This window comes from Rosa chinensis, chromosome 3 (genome assembly GCF_002994745.2).
Source record: "Rosa chinensis cultivar Old Blush chromosome 3, RchiOBHm-V2, whole genome shotgun sequence".
Lineage (NCBI taxonomy): Eukaryota > Viridiplantae > Streptophyta > Magnoliopsida > Rosales > Rosaceae > Rosa > Rosa chinensis.
Window position 1 is genome coordinate 13432074 of NC_037090.1, and position 20154 is coordinate 13452227.

General features: G+C 39.5%; 4 protein-coding genes across 4 annotated transcripts; 1 reads left to right on the forward strand and 3 right to left on the reverse strand.

Annotated features, from left to right (window-relative positions):
• The first annotated feature begins 6449 nt into the window (after positions 1–6449).
• LOC112194154 (protein LSM12 homolog A) lies at positions 6450–7745 on the forward strand. The gene is given in 4 exon segments (XM_040516964.1): positions 6450–6760; positions 6894–7000; positions 7166–7306; positions 7522–7745. Coding segments are annotated over 4 exon segments (783 nt in total).
• A 267-nt stretch (positions 7746–8012) lies between these two features.
• Positions 8013–11909, reverse strand: LOC112195094. Its single transcript, XM_024335448.2, has 3 exons — positions 10820–11909; positions 9981–10148; positions 8013–9868 (listed from the first exon to the last, which is right to left on the reverse strand). The coding sequence occupies exons 1-3, from the start codon at positions 11435–11437 to the stop codon at positions 8213–8215; spliced, it is 2442 nt and encodes an 813-aa protein (XP_024191216.1). The 5' UTR covers positions 11438–11909; the 3' UTR covers positions 8013–8212.
• A 1699-nt stretch (positions 11910–13608) lies between these two features.
• LOC112195095 (pentatricopeptide repeat-containing protein At3g53700, chloroplastic) lies at positions 13609–16211 on the reverse strand. Its single transcript, XM_024335449.2, has one exon. The coding sequence runs from the start codon at positions 16077–16079 to the stop codon at positions 13779–13781; it is 2301 nt and encodes a 766-aa protein (XP_024191217.1). The 5' UTR covers positions 16080–16211; the 3' UTR covers positions 13609–13778.
• Positions 16212–17710: 1499 nt separating this feature from the next.
• Positions 17711–19776, reverse strand: LOC112195096 (actin-depolymerizing factor 2). The gene is made up of 3 exons (XM_024335450.2): positions 19619–19776; positions 18380–18645; positions 17711–18283 (listed from the first exon to the last, which is right to left on the reverse strand). Exons 1-3 carry the CDS (start codon positions 19619–19621, stop codon positions 18133–18135), a joined length of 420 nt encoding a protein of 139 aa, XP_024191218.1. The 5' UTR covers positions 19622–19776; the 3' UTR covers positions 17711–18132.
• Between the last annotated feature and the right edge of the window lie 378 nt (positions 19777–20154).

Consider the following 20154-nt stretch of genomic DNA (forward strand, 5'->3'; position numbering starts at 1 on the left):
ATTTACTGAGTAAGTTGACAACATACTTGTGAAAAACCATAATTCAAAGGCCCGTTGGAACTAAGAGCGTTCACGAGGCGAATTATAATAGCGCACCGAAAGAAGGGCGCAAGGAGCGGAACCCTAAAAGTTAGAGGATAACAAAATGGACTTGTGGGTCCATACAAACCGCCCTACAAAGGAAGGAAAACCTCGAGATACGTAGACACGTGGCAACATTAGCCAACGTGGGATCCATGGAGGATGTCCAAATGCACAAGGTGCATCTCAATTAATGGGTGAGGTAATGCTATAGATGTGGATCTTCAGAGCATTGGTTTAAGCACTAAAATGCGAGTGAAAAAACAAAAGTTGCATAATACAAGGTGTATAAAAGATATGAGAAAGCATGAGGCTCATCTCGCAACCGAAGGAGATTATGGAGATGACAATGATGTCAATCTCATCATTACGGACTTCAAATCTGGCGAGGAAAACAACAATGTTGATGCCGCAGATTTTGATTAAATAGTCTTTCATTTTCCAAGAATTATGTAATGGCAATTGTGCCTTAATAAATAAATGACATTTGGTTTTAACTCTTTCTCACTAGAATATGATGTCTAGGAAAGTAATTGAGATTAGTGGTACTTAAGAGAGCCTCGCTCCACCGACATCTCTCTCTACTTCCCTGATCATATTTGATTGGAATTACAAAAAGGATTGAGCGACTACAATTTGTCTACATTTCATTTTATTTGGATTAGATTTGATCAAGAAACTTTGATGTAATCATTGGCTATTAATAAAGTGTCTATTCTTTAATGTCTTGGACATACCTTAATTCGAACTTTATTATATAAGAGCCAATGATTTTCATGTGGAAACACATTACAAGAATGGACAGAGTTCCTTTGCATCACCTCTAATGACTACGAACATAAACGAGTATTAGAGAAACTTATGTGTCGCTCTAGTGGGTTGTACGCAACCACTATTTGAGTTATTGAATCCAACTATGTCATGAGAGACGACTTATGGGATTTTGACACATATAGGCTTTGACATGATGATCTGTGTATTAAAGACTTTACACGGACATCCATTTTCAGAACGAAGAAAAGTAAGAACCAAGAATTGGTTCGAGGAGCTGCACATGGGCCTCATGGCGCCATGATTGTGCAAAGACCGGCCATACATGACCGACGCCGCCTACCCCCTGCGACAAATACATGGCATTGACGCCATAAACTCCTCCCTCTACTTCTCAAGTCTATTATGACATTATGGCTTAACCAAAAGCTTCATTGGTTGATTATAAAGCCCATGTTTCGTTCTGTAAAGCCTGTTATTTAGGATTGAGACCATCCTATGCAAAAGAGATTGAGGAAATAATTCTATTCTTACAAAGAATCTAAAGGAATTCTATGGATTTGATCAACCAACTTGCGGACCATATAGATGTTTTATGGTGTTGGTTGATACGCAAACACGCTGGTCACGTGTTGTGCCATTATACACTCGTAATGCTGCTTATACTACACTCTTAGCGCATAACATATGGCTACGGGCTCACTACCCAGATCATCCCATTCAGTCAATTTGACTTGATAATGCTAGAGAGTTTACATCGACAGTTTTCGATGACTATTGCATATCATTGGGTATTGATATCAAGTATCATATTCCCATGTACACACCCAATTGGTCTCGCAGAAAAGCCACCATTAAACGACTACGATGGTAGCCCGGACATTGGTAATGCGCACCAATATTTCCGCTTGGGTTATGCAATATCACATGCAGCTATGCTAATTCGTCTACGACTCATAGCAGCCACTCAAATTTTATTTGCATTACAGCTAGTGACTGGGTTCGAGTCTAATATCTCGTATTTATGCATATTTGAGTGTGCGGTTCATGTGCCAATTGCGCCGCCACAGCGCATCAACATGAGTCATTGCAACGAATGCATATATATATATTTGTTGGACATGAGTCTCCAACTATAAGTCCGCTATGTAGAACCCTTGACAGGCGATCTCTATTTCGCTGGATTTGCGAATTGTCACTTTGATGAGACAGTCTTCCCGTCGTTAGGGGGAGATTAGAACGTCAATGTTCAACAGGAACGACAGGAATTGTCGTGGTCTGTCCCCACTATGTCTCATCTTGATCCCCTAAAAGTGACGAGATCACATATACCTGCTGCAAACATGCCTGCAAGGATTGATGTCCCCACAAGAGGACATGGTGCCACCCAGAGAAGATGGGTACTGCACCACTACCATGGATGGTAGAATGGTGACGCCACAAAGGTGGCATAATGGCGTCATAGGCCATGGGTTCCGCTAGAGAGAGTAGGAGACCCATAGGTTCGATTGATTCTCGCCTTAAGAAGAGAGCGAGTTTGGCAAAACTTGATCCATTGATCATTGATACTCAAAATCTGTCTCATGAGAATATTTTGGATTGTGGTTATGTCCAAGAGACATTGTTGGGGGACGCCTCAATGTTAGAACCAATTCCTAAGAATATAGAGATCTCTACGAACTACACTAGTGTACATGAGGACGTGGAATTATTGAGACCAATGACATCGAACCTTACTCCGTTGAAGAATACCAACGTAGAGAAAATTGGCCTAAATGGAAAGATGCGATCCAGGTTGAATTGGATTCACTAACGAAGAGGAATGATTTAGGGCCTGAGATGCCAACACCTCCTAACATAAAACCTATTGACATTAATAGGTCTTCGTTAGATAGCGTGATGAGAAAAAGATATGGTAATCTCGCCTTATGGCGCAAGGTTTCTCACAACGCCCTGGGATCGACTACGAGAAGACATATTCTCTTGTAATGGATGTCATTGCACTCCACTACCTTATCAGTTTGGTAGTTTCCAAATAACTGAACATGCAGCTTACGAATGTGGTCACTACGTATCTTTATGGGGATCTAGATACGGAATATAATGAAGGTTCTTGTGGACTTTATTTACCCAAGTCAAGTGGCTCTAGACCACGGAGCGCATTTGCAACGAGGTTGAAATGCTCACTAAAATGACTACTTGATTGGGAAGGGATATGATGAACTATGCCCAAGCGTTTCCACGACAAGTTCCGGATTTGTAATTGTCGCGGTTTATGTTGATAAACATAATTGGAACCCTTGAGAGTTAAGGGAAACCGCTGAACACCTGAAATCCGAGTTTGAGAGGAATGACCTTGGGAGAACACGGTTTTGTCTAGATTCAGAACTTGTATACCGTGTCAAGAGACATTTTTGATAAAGTCAAAAATGCACTCCCATGGTCGTCCGTAGTCTTGGCCCTAAAAGGGATCCGTTTCGTCCCAGGGATGATGACGAAGACGTGTTAATAGCATAAGTGCTTACTTATGTACAATAGGCGCATTATTGTACTTAGCACAATACAAGACCGGACACCTCAATTATTATGAACTTGTTGGCTAGACATAGCCCTGCGCCAACGCAACGCCATTAGATTGGTATAAAGACAATCTTTCGATATTTGAGAGGTACGATTGATATGAGCTTGTTCTATCCCTACAGAGAAAAGAAATGACGGAAGTGTGGGATTGGACCCTGATGCGCTTTTAGCAAGCGCATAATTTAACCCTGAAATGTCGTTAGTAATATAAGTAAGTAGGGATCGTTCTATTCCGGGGATTGAGGGTACACCTGTCAATGTAGGACAAACAAACAATTAAAATTAAAACAAAGTATAATATTCACAAAGATATTACAAAATATATACATATTTACGAAAAAGGGGGGATTTTTGGTTTTTGGATTTTCGAAAATAAAACTAAGTTAACAAAATAATTAAAATGCAAAAACATCAAAATACGAATGGAATGAGAGAACAAAGATCAAAATCGAAACATATGATTAAAATTGATTCAAACCCTAATATTGTTCATCTAAGTCATGAGAGAGGAGTTGATCATGTGAAACGTTAAAAGCAAACAATTTCCCATATTTTACTTTTCAATGCTAATTAATCTAAGTGAAAGCACCTAGATTAATCCTATTAAACATGCAATCAAACCCTAGAAAGCTAGTCAATCATGTCATGTTTAACGCATTACACATAGAGAAAGGCTATCAACTCAAGTGTACAACTTAGTATGGAAAAGTCCACCTAATTGCAATCCTCGTTAATTAAATTCGATCTTTGTCCAAAACCTTTACTACTTTGGTTCAAGTTTACACAAAACGAAAAGTCGATTTCATGTTCTTAAACCTAGCAACAATTATGCATAAACCCTATAAGTGTCGACCCAAATAAGATTAATACACAAAGGATATCTATAATGCAAATTTAATTAAACAAACCCACATAAGCAACTCTCGAAGAACAATAATATGAATCTGAAAATTCTCAATTAATCATAAAAATTCCAGAAATTAATATTTGTTCAAACACATGTGTCAACTAGTTCATAACCAACGAAATTCAAAGCAAAGGTTACAAAGGAGAATCGGATTACACCGTGGATGAAGATGAGATGGATGATAAACGTTGTGGGCTCTTGAATCTTGAAAGCAAGCTTCAAGGATGGATATGGATGGTGATGCTCATGGCTTCTCTTCTTCTTCCTTTGGCCTTGCTTGAACTCGTGGAGATGACTAGAGGATGGATGGGAAAATGGAAGGGAAATAGAGAGACAAAGAAGATGGAATAGATGAAGGAATGTGTGTTATGGATTCAGAAATTGGTGATTGAGAGTGAGAGGAGAAGGTGTTTAAATAGGGAGGAAAAAGAAGAGTGAAATGATGAGATGAAGAAAAATAATGAAAGTGGAGTATGAGAGTGGTTTGTAAAATATGTAAAAGATGAGGTAATGATGAAAGCAAAGCATGAAGGTGAAGAAATGTGGAAGTGATGATGATCTTTTAGAGTAGAAAAATGTATCAAAGGAAAAAGAAATGCTTTCTTCATGTGGGTGGGAAACATGAATATGTGGTGTTGAGCTGTTTTCAAGTCAGTTTCTTCCCCTTTATTCCTTCAATTATTTCTCTAACAAGACTTCATTATATGCCTTCGACTTCTTCATATGAAATTATCCACCATGAGTGTAGATTACTGTGGTAAAATTTCAGAATTTCTTGCCATGTGGTTGGGCCGGAAATGCTGCTGGACCTCTTACAGGTCCAGTTTTCCGGTTTTGCTTCTGTAGAGAATTGGGCTGATTGTTTGAAGGCCTTCCACTCATATTTTTCTCTGGCACTCTTCATAAGAAATGATCATTTGGGTGTCTAGAGTGGATCTGGAAGGTTTCAGCTCATTTGAAGTTCATTTGGTCAGGCGGCCGCTCATTCTTCTTTGCTTGGCTTGGTTTCTCCTAGCCGGAGTAGGAATATGTGTAAAATTGATCTTTTAGTACATTTCCATTTTTCTACTCCAATGTACCTTCATCTTTGCTCCCCTTGGTGTTCGCAAGCTCCTCTTTCCATTTATGAGTTCATTTCCATATTTAGCTCGGAGGTCCTGAAAATAGAAACTAATAAGAAAAATAGAAACTTTCCTAAACTGAAAAATAGAAACTACCGAAAATGGAAACTTACTAAAAATGATAAATAGAAACTATAAAAATAGAAACTTTCTACAAATAGGAACTTTCCCAATCAAAGAATGAAAACTTTCCTAAACAGGGTTTTAATAAGGAAATAACGCAAGAAATGTAGGGAAAAGCAAGTAAAACGTCGCATTAAAATGCTCCTATCAGACCCCACAAGGCAAAATGCCACCTTCCGTGCTCCTCCTCTCCTCCATCAAAATGACAACAAGCACTTCTAAATATTGAAGTGAACCAAATCCGATAAGAGGATAATGTAGCGGACTTATTTACTAAGTCGTTACCAAAATCCACCTTCGAGAAACATGTGAAGAGCATTGGATTGAGAAAGTTATCCGAACTCCCATGATTGTAGCAATCAGGGGGAGATATTGACATCAGGGGGAGGCATGATGTCTACATGTTCGATCTCGAAGAGTGAAGGACGTGTTGTGCTCTTTTTGTCCTTCGACCAGGGTTATTTTTGTCCCACAGGGTTTTTGTTACCTGGCAAGGTTTTTAACGAGGCAACAATTAAAACGTCATCACCAAGTTTGAGCGGCACAAGGGGGAGTGTTGAAGGATATCGACATAATGTGTGCCTCTACAAACTAGGGTTTAGAGTTGTAATAGGAATATGTTTTAGGTATTCAATTGTAATCGGATTCTATTACCTTTTGGGTACCTTGTAACTCCCTATTTAAAGGGCTCCTATTATCAATGATAACATACAATTCTATTCTCCTACAACACGTCTGTGTTTTTACCATGAAGTCTGGATTCCAGCTGCTGAAGGAGTCTTGAAGGACTTGGTCAAGAAAAAGGGTCTGGATTCCAAGTTCAAGATTGACTCTGCTGGCACCATTAATTACCATGAGGTAGAGGGATGAAGAAGAAGATGGCCAGGGATGGCAGCAATGCAGCAGCAGCGGAGGAATTGGCCGTCGGTTGCTTCGTCTCCATCAAGACCACCTTGGGCGACAACTTCCAGGGCCAGGTCATCACCTTCGACCGCCCCTCCAACATCCTCATCCTTCAAGAGGGTTTGAAAGGAGGGCCTAAGCGGAACATCAGGCTACTCAAGGCCAACTATATCAAGGAGTTGAGCTATTTGGGTCAAGCTGAAGACCCACTTGACAGTAAGAACTGTTACCTTGATCTTAATAGTCTCAGAGCCAGAGAGGAATCAGCTATCAGGTAGTTTACTTGCTACCCAATTTGGAGTTTTGTTGAGTACTTGTTAATGCAAGTGTTTAGAGGATGTTAAGTCATGAAGAACCCAATTGTGAATTTAGTTGAATAATGTAGTGTTTGGTATGTTTAATTGCAGACAAGCAGAGGCAGAGTGTGAGAGGATCGGAGTTGGTGTCACCAGCCAGGCTCAGAACATTTTCGATGCCTTGTCTAAGACGTGAGTGCTTTGCTCTTTCTTCTTAAGTTAGTTTGGAGCTAAACATATGATATAATGCTCATTGTTGGTGTTAAATAAGCTGCATTTTTGGATTCATGGTCATTCAATTTAGTAATGCTCTGATACTTGTTTTCGTGCAAAATGCAAGCAATTGTTTGTGGAGGGAAGATTTGGTTGAACTTTGTAATGAGGTGTGATGAATGAGGTTCGTGTAAGCAGTCCATATCTTCCCGAGTCTGTCAGTGGAGGAACTCCTGCTGCCCATGATCGGGTGAAGAAAGTGCTTGAGTTGGAGAAGACTTTTCCCTCAAGGGATAAGTCATTGTGGGTATGTTTGTATACTCGGCCTTCTCTGAGGGGAGCATTATCTTTTTTTTTTTAAGACATGTGCAGCTCAAGATAAATTGTTTAATCATGGTGGTAAAATTGATTAAATGCAAGTATGGTGGTATGGTGGTCTTGCTGTCAAGACGTTAGACCAAGCATGAAGTGTTGTAGTATGGTTTTGCTTTTTAAGCTTGGAGATCATAATTTATTTGCATGGCAGCTTTGTTTTCTGAGCATGAACTCGAAAAGAGTAGTTTATTTGCAAATGTGGGAGACATGCTTTTTAAGCATGAACTCGAAGAACAAGAATACTTCAACCAAGCTGAAGCAATCTTGGTGATTTCTTCCTCATATAAATATACAGGTTCTGTGGTTATTGTTGCTATTGAGTATAGTTTGATTTTCAATCCTTTGGTTGTAAAAGAGTTGGTCCAATACTTTTAATCCAATACACAAACAAACATGGGATAGGACTATTTTAACTATTCTGCTCTTTAGTCCTAAGCAGTACCAAACATGGGTCTTGTATTAGCATAGCATATCCCAAGCTAGAAGAGTCCTAGACTACTATAGGAAATAAGGTGGGGGATAATAGTCCCACGTAACAAACACAACCAAAACTTTTTACCTTTGCTCACATCTGGAGTTTTGTTGTCTTAGAACAAGATTATGATACTATGTTATAACTGCTTTGCATTAAAAGTTTGGAACTGTCATGCAGTCAATTAACACTGCATAGCATATAATTAGCAAAACCACTACTAATTGGTGAATATGCTCATTCACCCTAAGGGTGAACCTAATTGTCCTTAATGTTACTACGAACCCGTGGTTACTTCGAGATCCGATATGGTATTACGGAATCAGTAAGAGAATAAGCTCAAATAAAGGAAAATCAGATATGTGTAACTTTATACTACAACATGGTTTGAAGGGTTCTCCCATTTGGCTAGTTCTTGAAACTCTTTCTCCGTCTCTTGTACTTCCCTCAGTAGACTAGTGATGCAGAATCCTAGGCCACCCAAACACAGAATCACCTGGCTCTTAAGCTTCTCATCTTTCTTGCCTTCACCGGTATCAATTCCATCCGATACATAGTTGGAATGTTGAAGAAAAGAACTTAAAATGGAACACTCATCATCTTCCTCATGTAATGCTCCCAACTGCATGTCATGTTTGTCACGTACTGCAAGAGACTTCTTGGAAGACAACTCTTGAAGGCATTGAAGTGAGGAGCAGACTATATTCTTGAAAAGATCTATATCATTCTTCATGCCCTTGATGTGGCTTTGGAGGTCCTCTGCAGCAACTTCAAATCTTTTTAATGCCAGTGATAGAGATTGTACTTTGTTGGACATAAAAAGTGAAAGGTCAGTCATCTTTAATACAGACCTCAGGAGCTTACGATAACAAGCGCTGTTGAAAGGGATGAACCAGAAATTAGGCTCCAACTCAGCTTCAACAACAAACTTCTCAAATTGATTGAGATGGGACTTCAAATTGTCCTGTTTCTGTTTCAGTGCTGGAAAGATTGAAGCTTGCAGGTTGCTTTGGTTATTGTCACAGAGAACTATATCTTTGATGCATTCTTGAAGAGCTCCCAAGCAATGTGAAAGTTCAAGTTTTACTAGAGGCGCTGCTCTTACTTGACATGAGAGAATCTCTATGGTGACGAAACAGATCAATCCAATTACAGCCTCTGTGATCCTAGCAATTGCAAAATCGATAGGAGGGCCATAATTTTTCCTACCAAGTATTAGTAATGCCCCAACAGCTGCTGATATCCCACCAGCTTGACCATACATCCTGCTGTGCCTTAGAAAACTTGTGAATATTAACCAAGGAATAAGAGGTAAGAAGCTTATATCCTCAAACTTTTGGAAAACAAAACAGCACAAGATTCCATAGATTGATCCCATTGCTGTTGATTGTGCTCGAGCATTGGTAACTGTAAATGTCGCTTGTCTTCCTGTGACAAAACTTATTGCAATTGTGAGTCCTGCCCAATACGCTTCTTTTTCATTATAAATCAAACCAAATAGCACAGCAAGACATAGTGAAAGCGAGCACTTGAATGCAAGAAGTAAACTTGCTTTGCTTGGTATCATGTGCTCTAGAGTGCTCCGGCACCTTATGATACTGCTATTGCTTTGATTTTGTGAACCACTGAAACTTTTAATCTCAGTGTCCTTCTTGCATTCTTCAATAGCCTCAGTATTTTCTTGGAGGAGTTTCAGACAATCAAGAAAAAAGAAAGCCAAAAAATCTTCATGACAAAGGTTTTCGAGGGTCCAAAAGGACCAGTCCAAGGAATTTCCGTTCTTCTTTGTCATGTAGAAAGGTGAAATGCGCTCAAGTTGCTCCAGCTTGTGGATTATGTGACTCTTTATGTTGGTGAAAGCATCTTTGGGCACTTTGTCAATCATGGCAACAGGAAATGAAGGGCAACAAGTTAGAGCTACTTCCATTCCTCTTAAGGGTACATCTATATCCTGCAATTTCTTTTCCAAATCAGTGCAACTTGGTTTTAGGATTCTGATGTCTGGTCTCTCCCACACCAAGGCTTCCTGTTCACATTGGAGGAAACACTTTGTAATCACCTAAACTTGGCTGCATCACAATGTCGGTACAGAAAGTAGAAGTATAGATGTGTAAACTCTTGGATATATGGTAGGTTACCTGTTTCTGTTTGATACTGTGAAGAAGCTTTTCTCCTACTATAGTCAAGTGCTGTGCTTCTGAAATAGTGTCAAGGGCAACCAAGCTGTCTTGAGACACCACGGCTTCTAAGTAGAGGCTCAACCTTTTCCTAGCATTGTCAGTATATTTTCGGCACATTTGTCCTACCTGTAAATGTTACAAGCATTTCCATTAGGGCCATAACCATATCCATTCAAGGGACAAGTTGAAGTTATCCCATTCTTGGCAATGTGCAGTTAAACAAATATGACACTACCAACTTGAAATTCCTTTTGATGTTTCTAAGATAAGGGTTAGGTCTAAACATCATACCTAGTTTAAATTTTACTGAATTCTTGATGAGTTGATGGTGAAAGAAGTTCGTGGCTAGGAATAATGGATTTTGTGGTGGAAATAAGAGATGAATCAACAGTTAAAGAGTCCAAGAGTGATGAAGCCATGAAGGAACCTATAGTAGCATCAACTCAAAATGAATAGGAAGTACTGCTTTGATGAAGTTATGCTTCTGCTTGATGCCAACTATAGTAGCATTTATTCTTCCACTGACCCTTCTTTTTGGGGTGGCATACATCTGTTTAGCCTAATGTGAACAATGTTCGTTCAAAAGTTCTATTAAGAGTCTGAGTCTTAAGCATAATTTCTAACTAATTAAGAATGCTTTCTATAACCAAAAGAAAATAAAAACAGAAAGATTATGGCCCACATGACTAGATTATGAAAATCTGCAGCAAACAAGATTTTTATATCCATACAAAAAGAAGCAAAAATAAGGGTACTGAAAGCAAGCATGTAGCATACAAATATGTTAAAAGATGTACCTGGTGATAGCCAAGGTGGGGAGACAACATAGCCAGAAAAGAATCTTCATGATAGAAGACCAGGTTCGGAAACAACATAGCCAGAACAGATGCCAATGCTCCGAGCATAGTACTTGAAGCCACTTGAATTGGGTGCATGAGTACCGTATCATCCTGATCATGATCAGCCTGTGCAGTATTACCATGAATAGCAGTACCTACATAGACTATCACAATCTGCCCAAACGCAATCCGCTTACACATCAAGCTTGTTACTTCTGGCAATGCCACAATAAACGTAGTGACAGCCACTGCCAAGGCTGCAATCACATGGGAGGTGAAGAGCGCAGGCCCAATCAGCTGGAGGCTCAAAATTGAGAGACTTAGAACCTGAACACAAGCATACAGGGCATGCCAGAAGCCTTTCAAGGCATCACCAAGAGTTGCGTCTGCTGAGACTATTAAGATTGTTGTCAGGTAAGAATAGGCTGGGTGTGCAACTAGTTGTTTGAGAGTTTCGGGGGCATAGAGGGTGGTGAGGTAGATTACAGTGCAGGCTAAGATGGTACGGAAGGCTGAGCATAGCCTTACACGCCACAACATACATGTCCGACCAGTAGTACCACTTCCCGGACTCATTAATTGATCAAAAGTGTACTGTGGTCTAGAAAGGAGTAACTACTCTCCAAGTTTACGGGTACAATTGAGATCATGATCCTGATAGTCTTCCAAGTTGGTAAGTTGCTGGAATCTCCATCTTCCTAACACAATGGACTTATTCCAAGTACAGACCTCGGCACCTAGCAAGCATAGTACTGCAACTAGATTGCACTGAAGTGACTGAACATTGCAGGTATATATGTTTGCTTTAGCACATAGACAAAGTTTCATGAGGTCGGTAGAAACATAGTTACAAATATGTCAATGATCCTAGTGGATGGACCAAGTTAATTTATAGGGGTATAATGTTTTTCTGATGCTTGTGAATTCAGTGGTAGAGGAGTATTTACCCAATTAAGGCCAGAGTTCAAATGCACCTAGTGAATTTGAATTTGAACTTTACCATTGATCAAAAACAGAACAAATGCCCACCTGACAAGATTTTCAACAAAGGGAGAATCGTCGAAAGATGAAGAACATATTTTGGGTCTGAAAAGATGCAGAAGAAGGCATGGATGAAAGTGAATGAAGAAACTCGATGTTTGCGTAGCATACTCTTCTTCCGAATCAACTTTATATAATTCTAACTTAATGGCCATTTTTGTTTTAAGTGAAATTATTGTCTGGGGAACTTAAAAGATTATGATATATCAACCCACATGGTCCAGTTCAGTTGGCAAGTTGACTGTGCTCCTTAAGCAAGTTGAGGGACTTGAGGCAGAGGTCTCAGGTTCGAGCCTTGTGTATGGAAAAGACTATGCGGGGAGGGCAAGCCCACCTATTTGGTGTACTCGATGCCCGGAAGGGGGGTGTCGCTGCGTCTTTGGCGCGGCACTGTGCTGGACTTCGGGTAAACAAGGCCTAACGTGCCTCCTTGTGGTCCTTCCCAGTACCTCTTTTTAAAAAAAAAAAAAAAAAAAAGATTATGATATATCAGAAAGATCCTAGGTTTCTTCTCCATCACCCATGATCGATATTGCAATACATTTCACCCGTACAATGTCTTATTCTCTCCAAATTATTCAGTTATACCTTCCCTTCCAGAAGGGACGCCCATCAGCTCCACCAAATTGTTCCTCTTACTAACAACAGCAGAATCTGTCTTTTTTCTCATCTTCTGTTCTCGCCTCTTTACCCTTTATTCGTGCATGTCTCTCTCTTTCTATGTACCAGCAGAAGAGGTAAGAAGAATTTCCTATATACGGTTCAAACGGATTTTCTAAACTTTGGAAGAACTGTTTGCGTTAACGAATCATTAACCGTGGACATCTCATGGTGACTAGACCCGCTGAGCTAAACTCTGGAGTCTAAACACTTAATTGTCTGTCTTAATGGGTGTTGTAGGAATTTCAAATCTAAATAACCATGAGGGAATCAAATAAGTTCCAGCGAGGAGTGAGTGTTGAAACAAGTCCAAGCGAAGGTGAAAAGAGAGAGAATATACCTCTAGAGAGAGAGTATAATTAATTAGCCAAGTGATTAATTATCACTCCAAAACCCAAACAGTAAAAGTTGAAACGTGGTTTTCATCATGAAGGTTTACTTTGGAAGATTTACACTAAAATTAGGTTGTGTTGTTCGAGAGCACGTACCGGCAAAGCACCTGTACCCCCACAAAGCCTGTGCCAGGCACAACATGAACATATGTTTGCCTGCAAAAGCGGACATTAAAGCAATGACTTGTAGATAACAAGTCATGCATCAGAATAAGAAAGGAGACTCCTGCCTCCTCATTTGTAAATTGCATTCCTAAAAGAAAGGTTTGCCTTGTTAAGAAAGGTATAGCCAATGTGTATTAGTTCTAATCACTGTAAGACCCAAGTTACCCAACACTTGCAATTCAATATATATTGAGTTGTTGCAGATGTATATTTGAATTTCAGAATCTCCCACTCAAAGATATCATAATAAAGTAATAAACCTATTCAATTACATATTTCTACAAACTAATTTTCTTACAAGATGAGCAAAGTATTGTTTCAACAATCTTCAATAAACACAATCAACCTAAGGGAGGCATTGCTAGCTAGTACTCTTCAAAAATGAGCTGAGATACTTTTACGTCCTCAATATCTACTACATTAATTTATAAAATTCAGTATCAAAACTCAAAAGAAAACTCGAAATCATTTTTGGCATGAGCAGTGGTATATGAAAGTATCCAAAGACGGTGCTTATGGTCACAAAAGTACCTGACTTTTTCTTTTGCACAGATTGGGAAGTTAGAAGGGATGGTTTCCCCAGAGCCAACCAAAGATATCCAACAGCACTATAATATATTGATACCAAGGTTTATGATGATAACCGAAACTGATTGAAATTAATTTCTGGTCCGATAAGATTTTCTAGGCCTTTGGCTATTCAAAATACCACCTAGAGTGGCCAGTGCATCTTTAAATTTTCGGATTTTGAGGAAACCCCTTATCATTGAAGCTTCACTGTCTGAAACTCTTGCTTTCTCCATGATGATATCTACAAGCTTAATCAGGGTATCCTCCATGGATAAAGCGTATAGTCCTTCAGCCAGCATAGAAAATGATGAAAATTCTGGTAAGTGCCCTTTCTCCATCATCTCAATCGCAAAATCAACTGCTTCTCCAATTGGTCCTCCACCATTACAAAGCCCACGAAAGACAATCTTAAATGTTATAGCATCTGGAGGATCAGCTTTTTCCATCATTTCTCGAACAAGCCTCATCGCTTCGGTTGTTCTCTTTCGTTTAAATAGTGCTTGTATCACAGGGTTATAAGCATGTGGAGTCGGAACCAACCCTTTCATCTGCAAACTTCTTAGGAGTCTACTCGCAACCTCAGTTCTACCTGCCTTACATAACCCCTGAATTAGGGTCCCATAAGTGACAATGTCTGGTTCACACCCATTTGAAGTCATGTTTTGAACAATATCGGCTGCCTTCTTAATATCCCCCGACCTACAGAAATACGTGAGAAGCGAATTGTAGGTGAACTTGTCAGGCTTCAAGCCTTCCATTATCATCTGATCCATGAGTTGAGAAGCATCCTCCACCCTCCTACTCTGGCAAAGGCCATCAATAAGGGTGTTATAGGTCACTGAATTTCTTGAAATACCCTGCAGTTCCATCTGATCAAAAATTTCCTCTGCATCTTCAATCCTCTTGTTTTTGCAGAACCCATCAATCAGAGTATTGTATATTACTGCATTTCGCGGACAGCTGCTCGACTCCATATCTTTCAGCAAGCTCAAAGCCTCTTCCAGCTTCCCTCTAGAACAGTAGCTATCAATAAGCAAACTGTAAGTAAACCCATCAGGCTGACACCCTTTCATCTTCATCTCCTCAAACAGTTCCATAGCAACTTTATGATTACTGTTCAAGCAGAGACCTTGAATCAGTGAATTGACAGTACAAACATCAGGTATGATTCCCTTGCTAGTAAGTACACGCGCAAGCTTAGTAGCCTCCTCAACCCGGTTCTCCTTGCACAATGTGCTAATCAGAGTATTATAGGTGACAGTATTTGGGGAACAGTCCCTCGAAACCATCTGATCAAGAATGTCCACTGCCTCTTCAATTTCACCCAACTTACACAACCCTGAAACCAAAGAGTTATACGTATAGATATCCAGATCAAACCCCTCTTGCAACATCACGTCCATAACCTCCAAAGCATGCTTAACATGCCCCACCCTGCACAAACCCTTCACCAACGTATTAAACGTATACTGATCAGGAGAAAACCCCTCCTTTGCCATCTTCTCAATAAAACTAAACGCTTCATCAACCCTACCCTCCTTGCAAAACCCATTAACCAAAACATTAACAGTCACATTACTACAATGGCAACCATAATCTACCATCTGCTCCCTAATTCTCAATGCACCTTTCATCTCACCCTCCTCAATATAACCCTGCATTATGGTGGTAAAAGTCTTCTCATCAGGCTTCAAACCATAGTTCCCCATCTCCTCCATCAACAAAAGGGCAGGCCTAATCTGATGAGCTCTACACAAAGCCTTAATCAAAATGTTAAATGTAGACACATCAGGCTTAATCCCCTTGCTATTCATGCTCGAATTCGCAGTTTCGACTAGTTTAAGCTTGTTCCCATCAACCAACACATTGAGCAAGAAATTAAAGAAATGGGTATCGGGTTTCAACCCGAATTCACTCTCCATCACATCCACAACACCCAGAATCTCATCATACAAATCAAACATAGCGTAACTCTCGATGAAAATCAAGAAACTACCTTTACTGAGGCACCCGTTGTGCTTCATTTCATCCAAGATGTCCCTCATCGACTCGAAAGACCCGACCTTTCCGAGCTTGGCGAGCACCTCCTCGTAGATGGTGGGGTTGGGCGCGAAACTGGGCTGCTTGGAGGCCCAGTCGAAGAGGCGGAGCGCGGACGACTCGTCGTTTTGGCGGCGGAGGGAGTCGAGGAGCTGCTGGGGGGTGAAGTCCTGAGGGAGGGGATGATGGGTAGTAGAAATTGGGGTAGAATAGGAAAGTGAAGAATGAACGACGAGGCGTTCATGGCGAGGGAAGGAGAGGGAAGTGAAGGGTCGATGAGGTGGAGGTGTTGGGATTATGGTGGGTGTGAGAGACCAGGAATAGCATCGGGTGCAGAAAGAGGAAGCCATTGAATGGATTGGTGGGGTTGGTTTAAGCCATGAAAGATGAGGGCTTTTGAAGTCGAGCTTTATCAGTGTTTGAATTTTGCTGCTGAAAATGGTGAAGAGCTGAAGTACAGAAAGAGGTGGACGGATAATTGTGTGACAAGGATTTTAGTCTTTTAGAGGAACTTCCAACGACGTCGTTCTAGCAGTCGACATTTTTCTTTCTCAGCAGTAAATACTTTTTTGGTGGAATTACTATTGATTAACGGATACTACAACCGATATAAAGAACATATTCAACCGATTCTCTATTTTGACTCCTTAGCTATTTTAGAAATCATGTTTAATTTTTTTTTTAATTTTAGCAGGTACACCAAACTCTTAAATGACTCTCCATTTTAACTTTTAATTATCTTACTTTTAAATATAGAGAACGATATAAAACTCTCTATTATTTTTCTGAACTTATCATAATTGTCACTTCTTTCTTTATTTTTAGAATAATAATTATCACATTTTGAACTCAATAGTTCTGCAGAAAGCCAGACCGTTTTCATTATTGAATAAGGACTCGTTCTGTACTTGCACAAAAACAACTATGTTTGCAAATACAATTGTTCCGAAAAACGAGCAACTCGCTGGATTGATTGCTCTGGTCCTGTTTTTCCCAAACATAGGCACCACAAGCACAATTGTCTGCACCTTGAAATGAGAAGATGCATATGCATTTTGATTGATTTCTTAAACTACAGAAGGATTTTTATTTTTATATACAAATAGAGAAATACTACTGTACAACGTGGACACTACTCAAGTATATAGTCTCAAACGTCCTTGACCAGGTCAATCATCTGCTCAGCCTGGAGCAATGGAGCCAAGTTTTGAACTCATTTGGTGAGTTCGCTTTGCAAATTAACCAACGTCTAGGCAATCCAGCAATTGAGGTATAGTCTCACATCATTGCTCGAGGAAAATGATTCCTCAAGCAATAGTGATGATCTTGGACGTGTCTTGTTAGCCTTATGAAACAGCGACGCAGAGATCACACACACTCAGATGTATGGGTACTACGGAAAACGTCATACATTCATGAGAACCATTATTTTTGGTTCATCAGCAATGCCCGTGAATCCTTGGTTCAAGGATGGTGAGTCCGTTTTCTCGCAAGAGTCTTCTTCCTGGGTACTGGTATTTTTTTCCCTTTATAAATAAAAAAAATAAAAATAAAATAAAAAAATAAAAAAACATTTTAAGAAGGTGTTGACATCTGAAGAATTGGGACTGACGGAAAGAAATACAGCATTCAATGTTTGCCCATTTAAAAAAATGCAAGCCATTAACAGGTGGATTCTTAGTGTGCCAGATCATCAATTGGTAGCAGTGGCTGCCCAGAAAAGCCTACATTGGTGAGAACCCAACCCCGAAGGAAAATAGGGAAGGTAAGAGGTGAAAATTGGGAAAGGGAGCTAAAAAAATACTACCTGATCCAAAGAGAATGGAAAAGATCAAAGGTGAAAATTGACATTAGAAGCTGGCATTGCTCATACATACAATAGACAAAAGAACTAATGTTAACTGAAAGACTTGCCATTCCCACCAACAGCAATGGCAATAACAAATCTATAAGGCAGATCTTTTGCCAACTACAAATCTTCTACCAGAAAGATCAATTATCCAATAAAATGCAAGGTCATACAAAACAAGCCAAATTAATCAGCAACAAGGAAGATCATAAAAAGCATGATCCTTTATAATGCTCCAAAGTAAAATGACAAGGGTCATATACAACACTGAAAAGAGGTAAGGTGTCGTCTAAACCCCCACAAGCAACTACATATTAGTTTGTTGACATAGAACTACCAAAGCAGCCACTCAACATATAGGTTCTATAAGATAACATATCATATGATATAAAACAAACCAGGGACACTTGTTTAAAACGAATAAGAAACAATGACAGAACTTGGAAATTGATGTCATCATTAGCCAAGTCGCCATTCCACAATGTATAAACATTCCACTCAAGTAACAAAGGCTGAAAGGAAGAACTCTGCACCAGATATCCTATGTTTCATATTTAGCTGGCACGGCTCTTAATAACATCAAGGCCAATCTCAGATGGATCAGTTGCCTGCAACTCGATCTGAATTCCATCAAGCTCTCTCTTGAATCTGTCCTTTGAGCTTGCATAGATCATCTTGTTTCTCACCCTTGATGTATCAGGAGACCTTGATGAAAAATAGCCAAAAAAAATTGTACAAAAGCCATGATTAGATAACAAAACACTAAACATAATTAAAACTGATCAAAGAAATGAGAATTACCAGGCAATGAAGAATATCCTGCTTTTTGGGACACCCTCTGGTGTAAGAAAATCGAAATCAAAAACAGCATAACGGCATTCATCAGAAGGAAGGCTATCTGTGAAATTCTCATAGGTTTGTGTTGGATCCCCAGTTGCTTCCACAATAACTTGCTTTTGCTTCTCCTCGATCTTGTACACTATTGATCGGTAGGTCCTCTTTGTCTTGAGCTCCAGAAACTTCAATTTGCACTCATCGTGCACAGCCATACCAGATGCTGCATTGGCCTGTGAGTTGCAAGAAATTAACTTAGTAACAAACTAACACCATATTTTACAGCTACATACTGTAATATATAAGCTGTGTGGAAAAGAAAAAAAACATGAAAATAAGTCGAGAAACGTTTCAATATTAATCTATACACCAGAGCGCGTGAGACAAAAAAAAAAGTTCCGTGCAGTCTCACAAAAATTAGCCCATGTCTAATTTGCATTTTACTTTTGTAAGATTTGATGCTACAACATGAAAATTAAAATTCCCCGTCCTTGTTCCCTACAATGCCCTACCCTAAAACAATAAAGAAGCAACAATGAATAAATCTATATTTGTTTCCCGAACCCCCTCCAAATATATATTAATATATATAACATACATTCAATATAAAAAGAGAACAAAAACGTGATCTCTGTCGTTCATTTTGGATCCAACTTATTCCGTAATCGAACCTCTGGGCACAAACTACATACACATACATCAATCACTTAAAATAACAGATCCACCAGAAAATTTATCATCTCTGTGCTTATAGTATCACAACCAAGTAACAAATGGACAATTAAAGCTAGCACGAAACATCTAAACACCTATGCTATATTCTGTAGATCCACGATATTACCAACCATCAAGTGTCCAGAACTTTGCGATAATTAACAAAAATATAGAGATAAGCTCTACAGTCCAGTACAAATCGCGATCAAAACGTTCAACATCAAAAACAAGACCAAAATCAAATCAGATCTGGAAGCTAAAGACTCAGATACAAACAGTAAACGAGCTATCAAATTCCATCCAACTCAGTTCTTAACTATCAGATCGACCACAGATCAACCTACACCGTTCATAGATCGAAACCGATCATCCATTTCGGAGCTCAGTTATCGCAATCGGAAAACAAAATCGGAGACTTTTAAGTTTCAGTCTCAGCAGCCAAAGAGATAAGAGAGTCCAAAACGTAATCGATCGGAGAAAAGTAAGACTCACCATTTTCGCGGTTGCGTGGTTCAGATGAGGAGCGACGGAGTAGGAGGAGAAGATATAGGTGAGGGTCTCTCTTCTCCGATGACGACGACTTGCAGAGAAAAAAAATGTAAGAAGGGGATTTATATACGGTGTCTATGTGAATGCCACAGGGATCGATAAAGTGGATGCGGTCGTATGCCAGAGGAGCGTGTAATAGATAATTGGACCAATGGCGTGCGGCCACGACTTGTGCGGCAATTTGTCCGTGAATGGCTAGAGCCAGCCGATTGGCTCTAATTGATAATCACGGCTCGAGCCGCTCAATACCACATACTTTTTCCCTGAATATTTTCCCAAGAAATAAAAATTATAATAACGTTGTCGGAAATTAAAGTTAAAAAGAAAACAGTCTGGTAATAATGACTGAATGGTTCAAGCATGTGAGAAATCATGATCTTTAACCCTTTTTTTTTTTTCAAAGAAGAGAATTACTATTTCGAGAGTGATTTGGTTTGGTGTTTTTTTTTTCTAATAGAAAAATAATATGCTTCACAATC

What these genes read in the sequence shown, in the direction of transcription:
- LOC112195094 (XM_024335448.2), bottom strand. Translation starts at nt 11,437, where the DNA reads ATGAGTCCGGGAAGTGGTACTACTGGTCGGACATGTATGTTGTGGCGT. An exon ending in CCCACCTTGGCTATCACCAG is followed by an intron (nt 10,149 to 10,819) that starts GTACATCTTTTA and finishes TAACATTTACAG; the next exon opens with GTAGGACAAATGTGCCGAAA. An exon ending in ACAGTATCAAACAGAAACAG is followed by an intron (nt 9,869 to 9,980) that starts GTAACCTACCAT and finishes CAATGTGAACAG; the next exon opens with GAAGCCTTGGTGTGGGAGAG.
- LOC112195095 (XM_024335449.2), bottom strand. Translation starts at nt 16,079, where the DNA reads ATGGCTTCCTCTTTCTGCACCCGATGCTATTCCTGGTCTCTCACACCC.
- LOC112195096 (XM_024335450.2), bottom strand. An exon ending in AGGATATTCTTCATTGCCTG is followed by an intron (nt 18,284 to 18,379) that starts GTAATTCTCATT and finishes TTTTTCATCAAG; the next exon opens with GTCTCCTGATACATCAAGGG.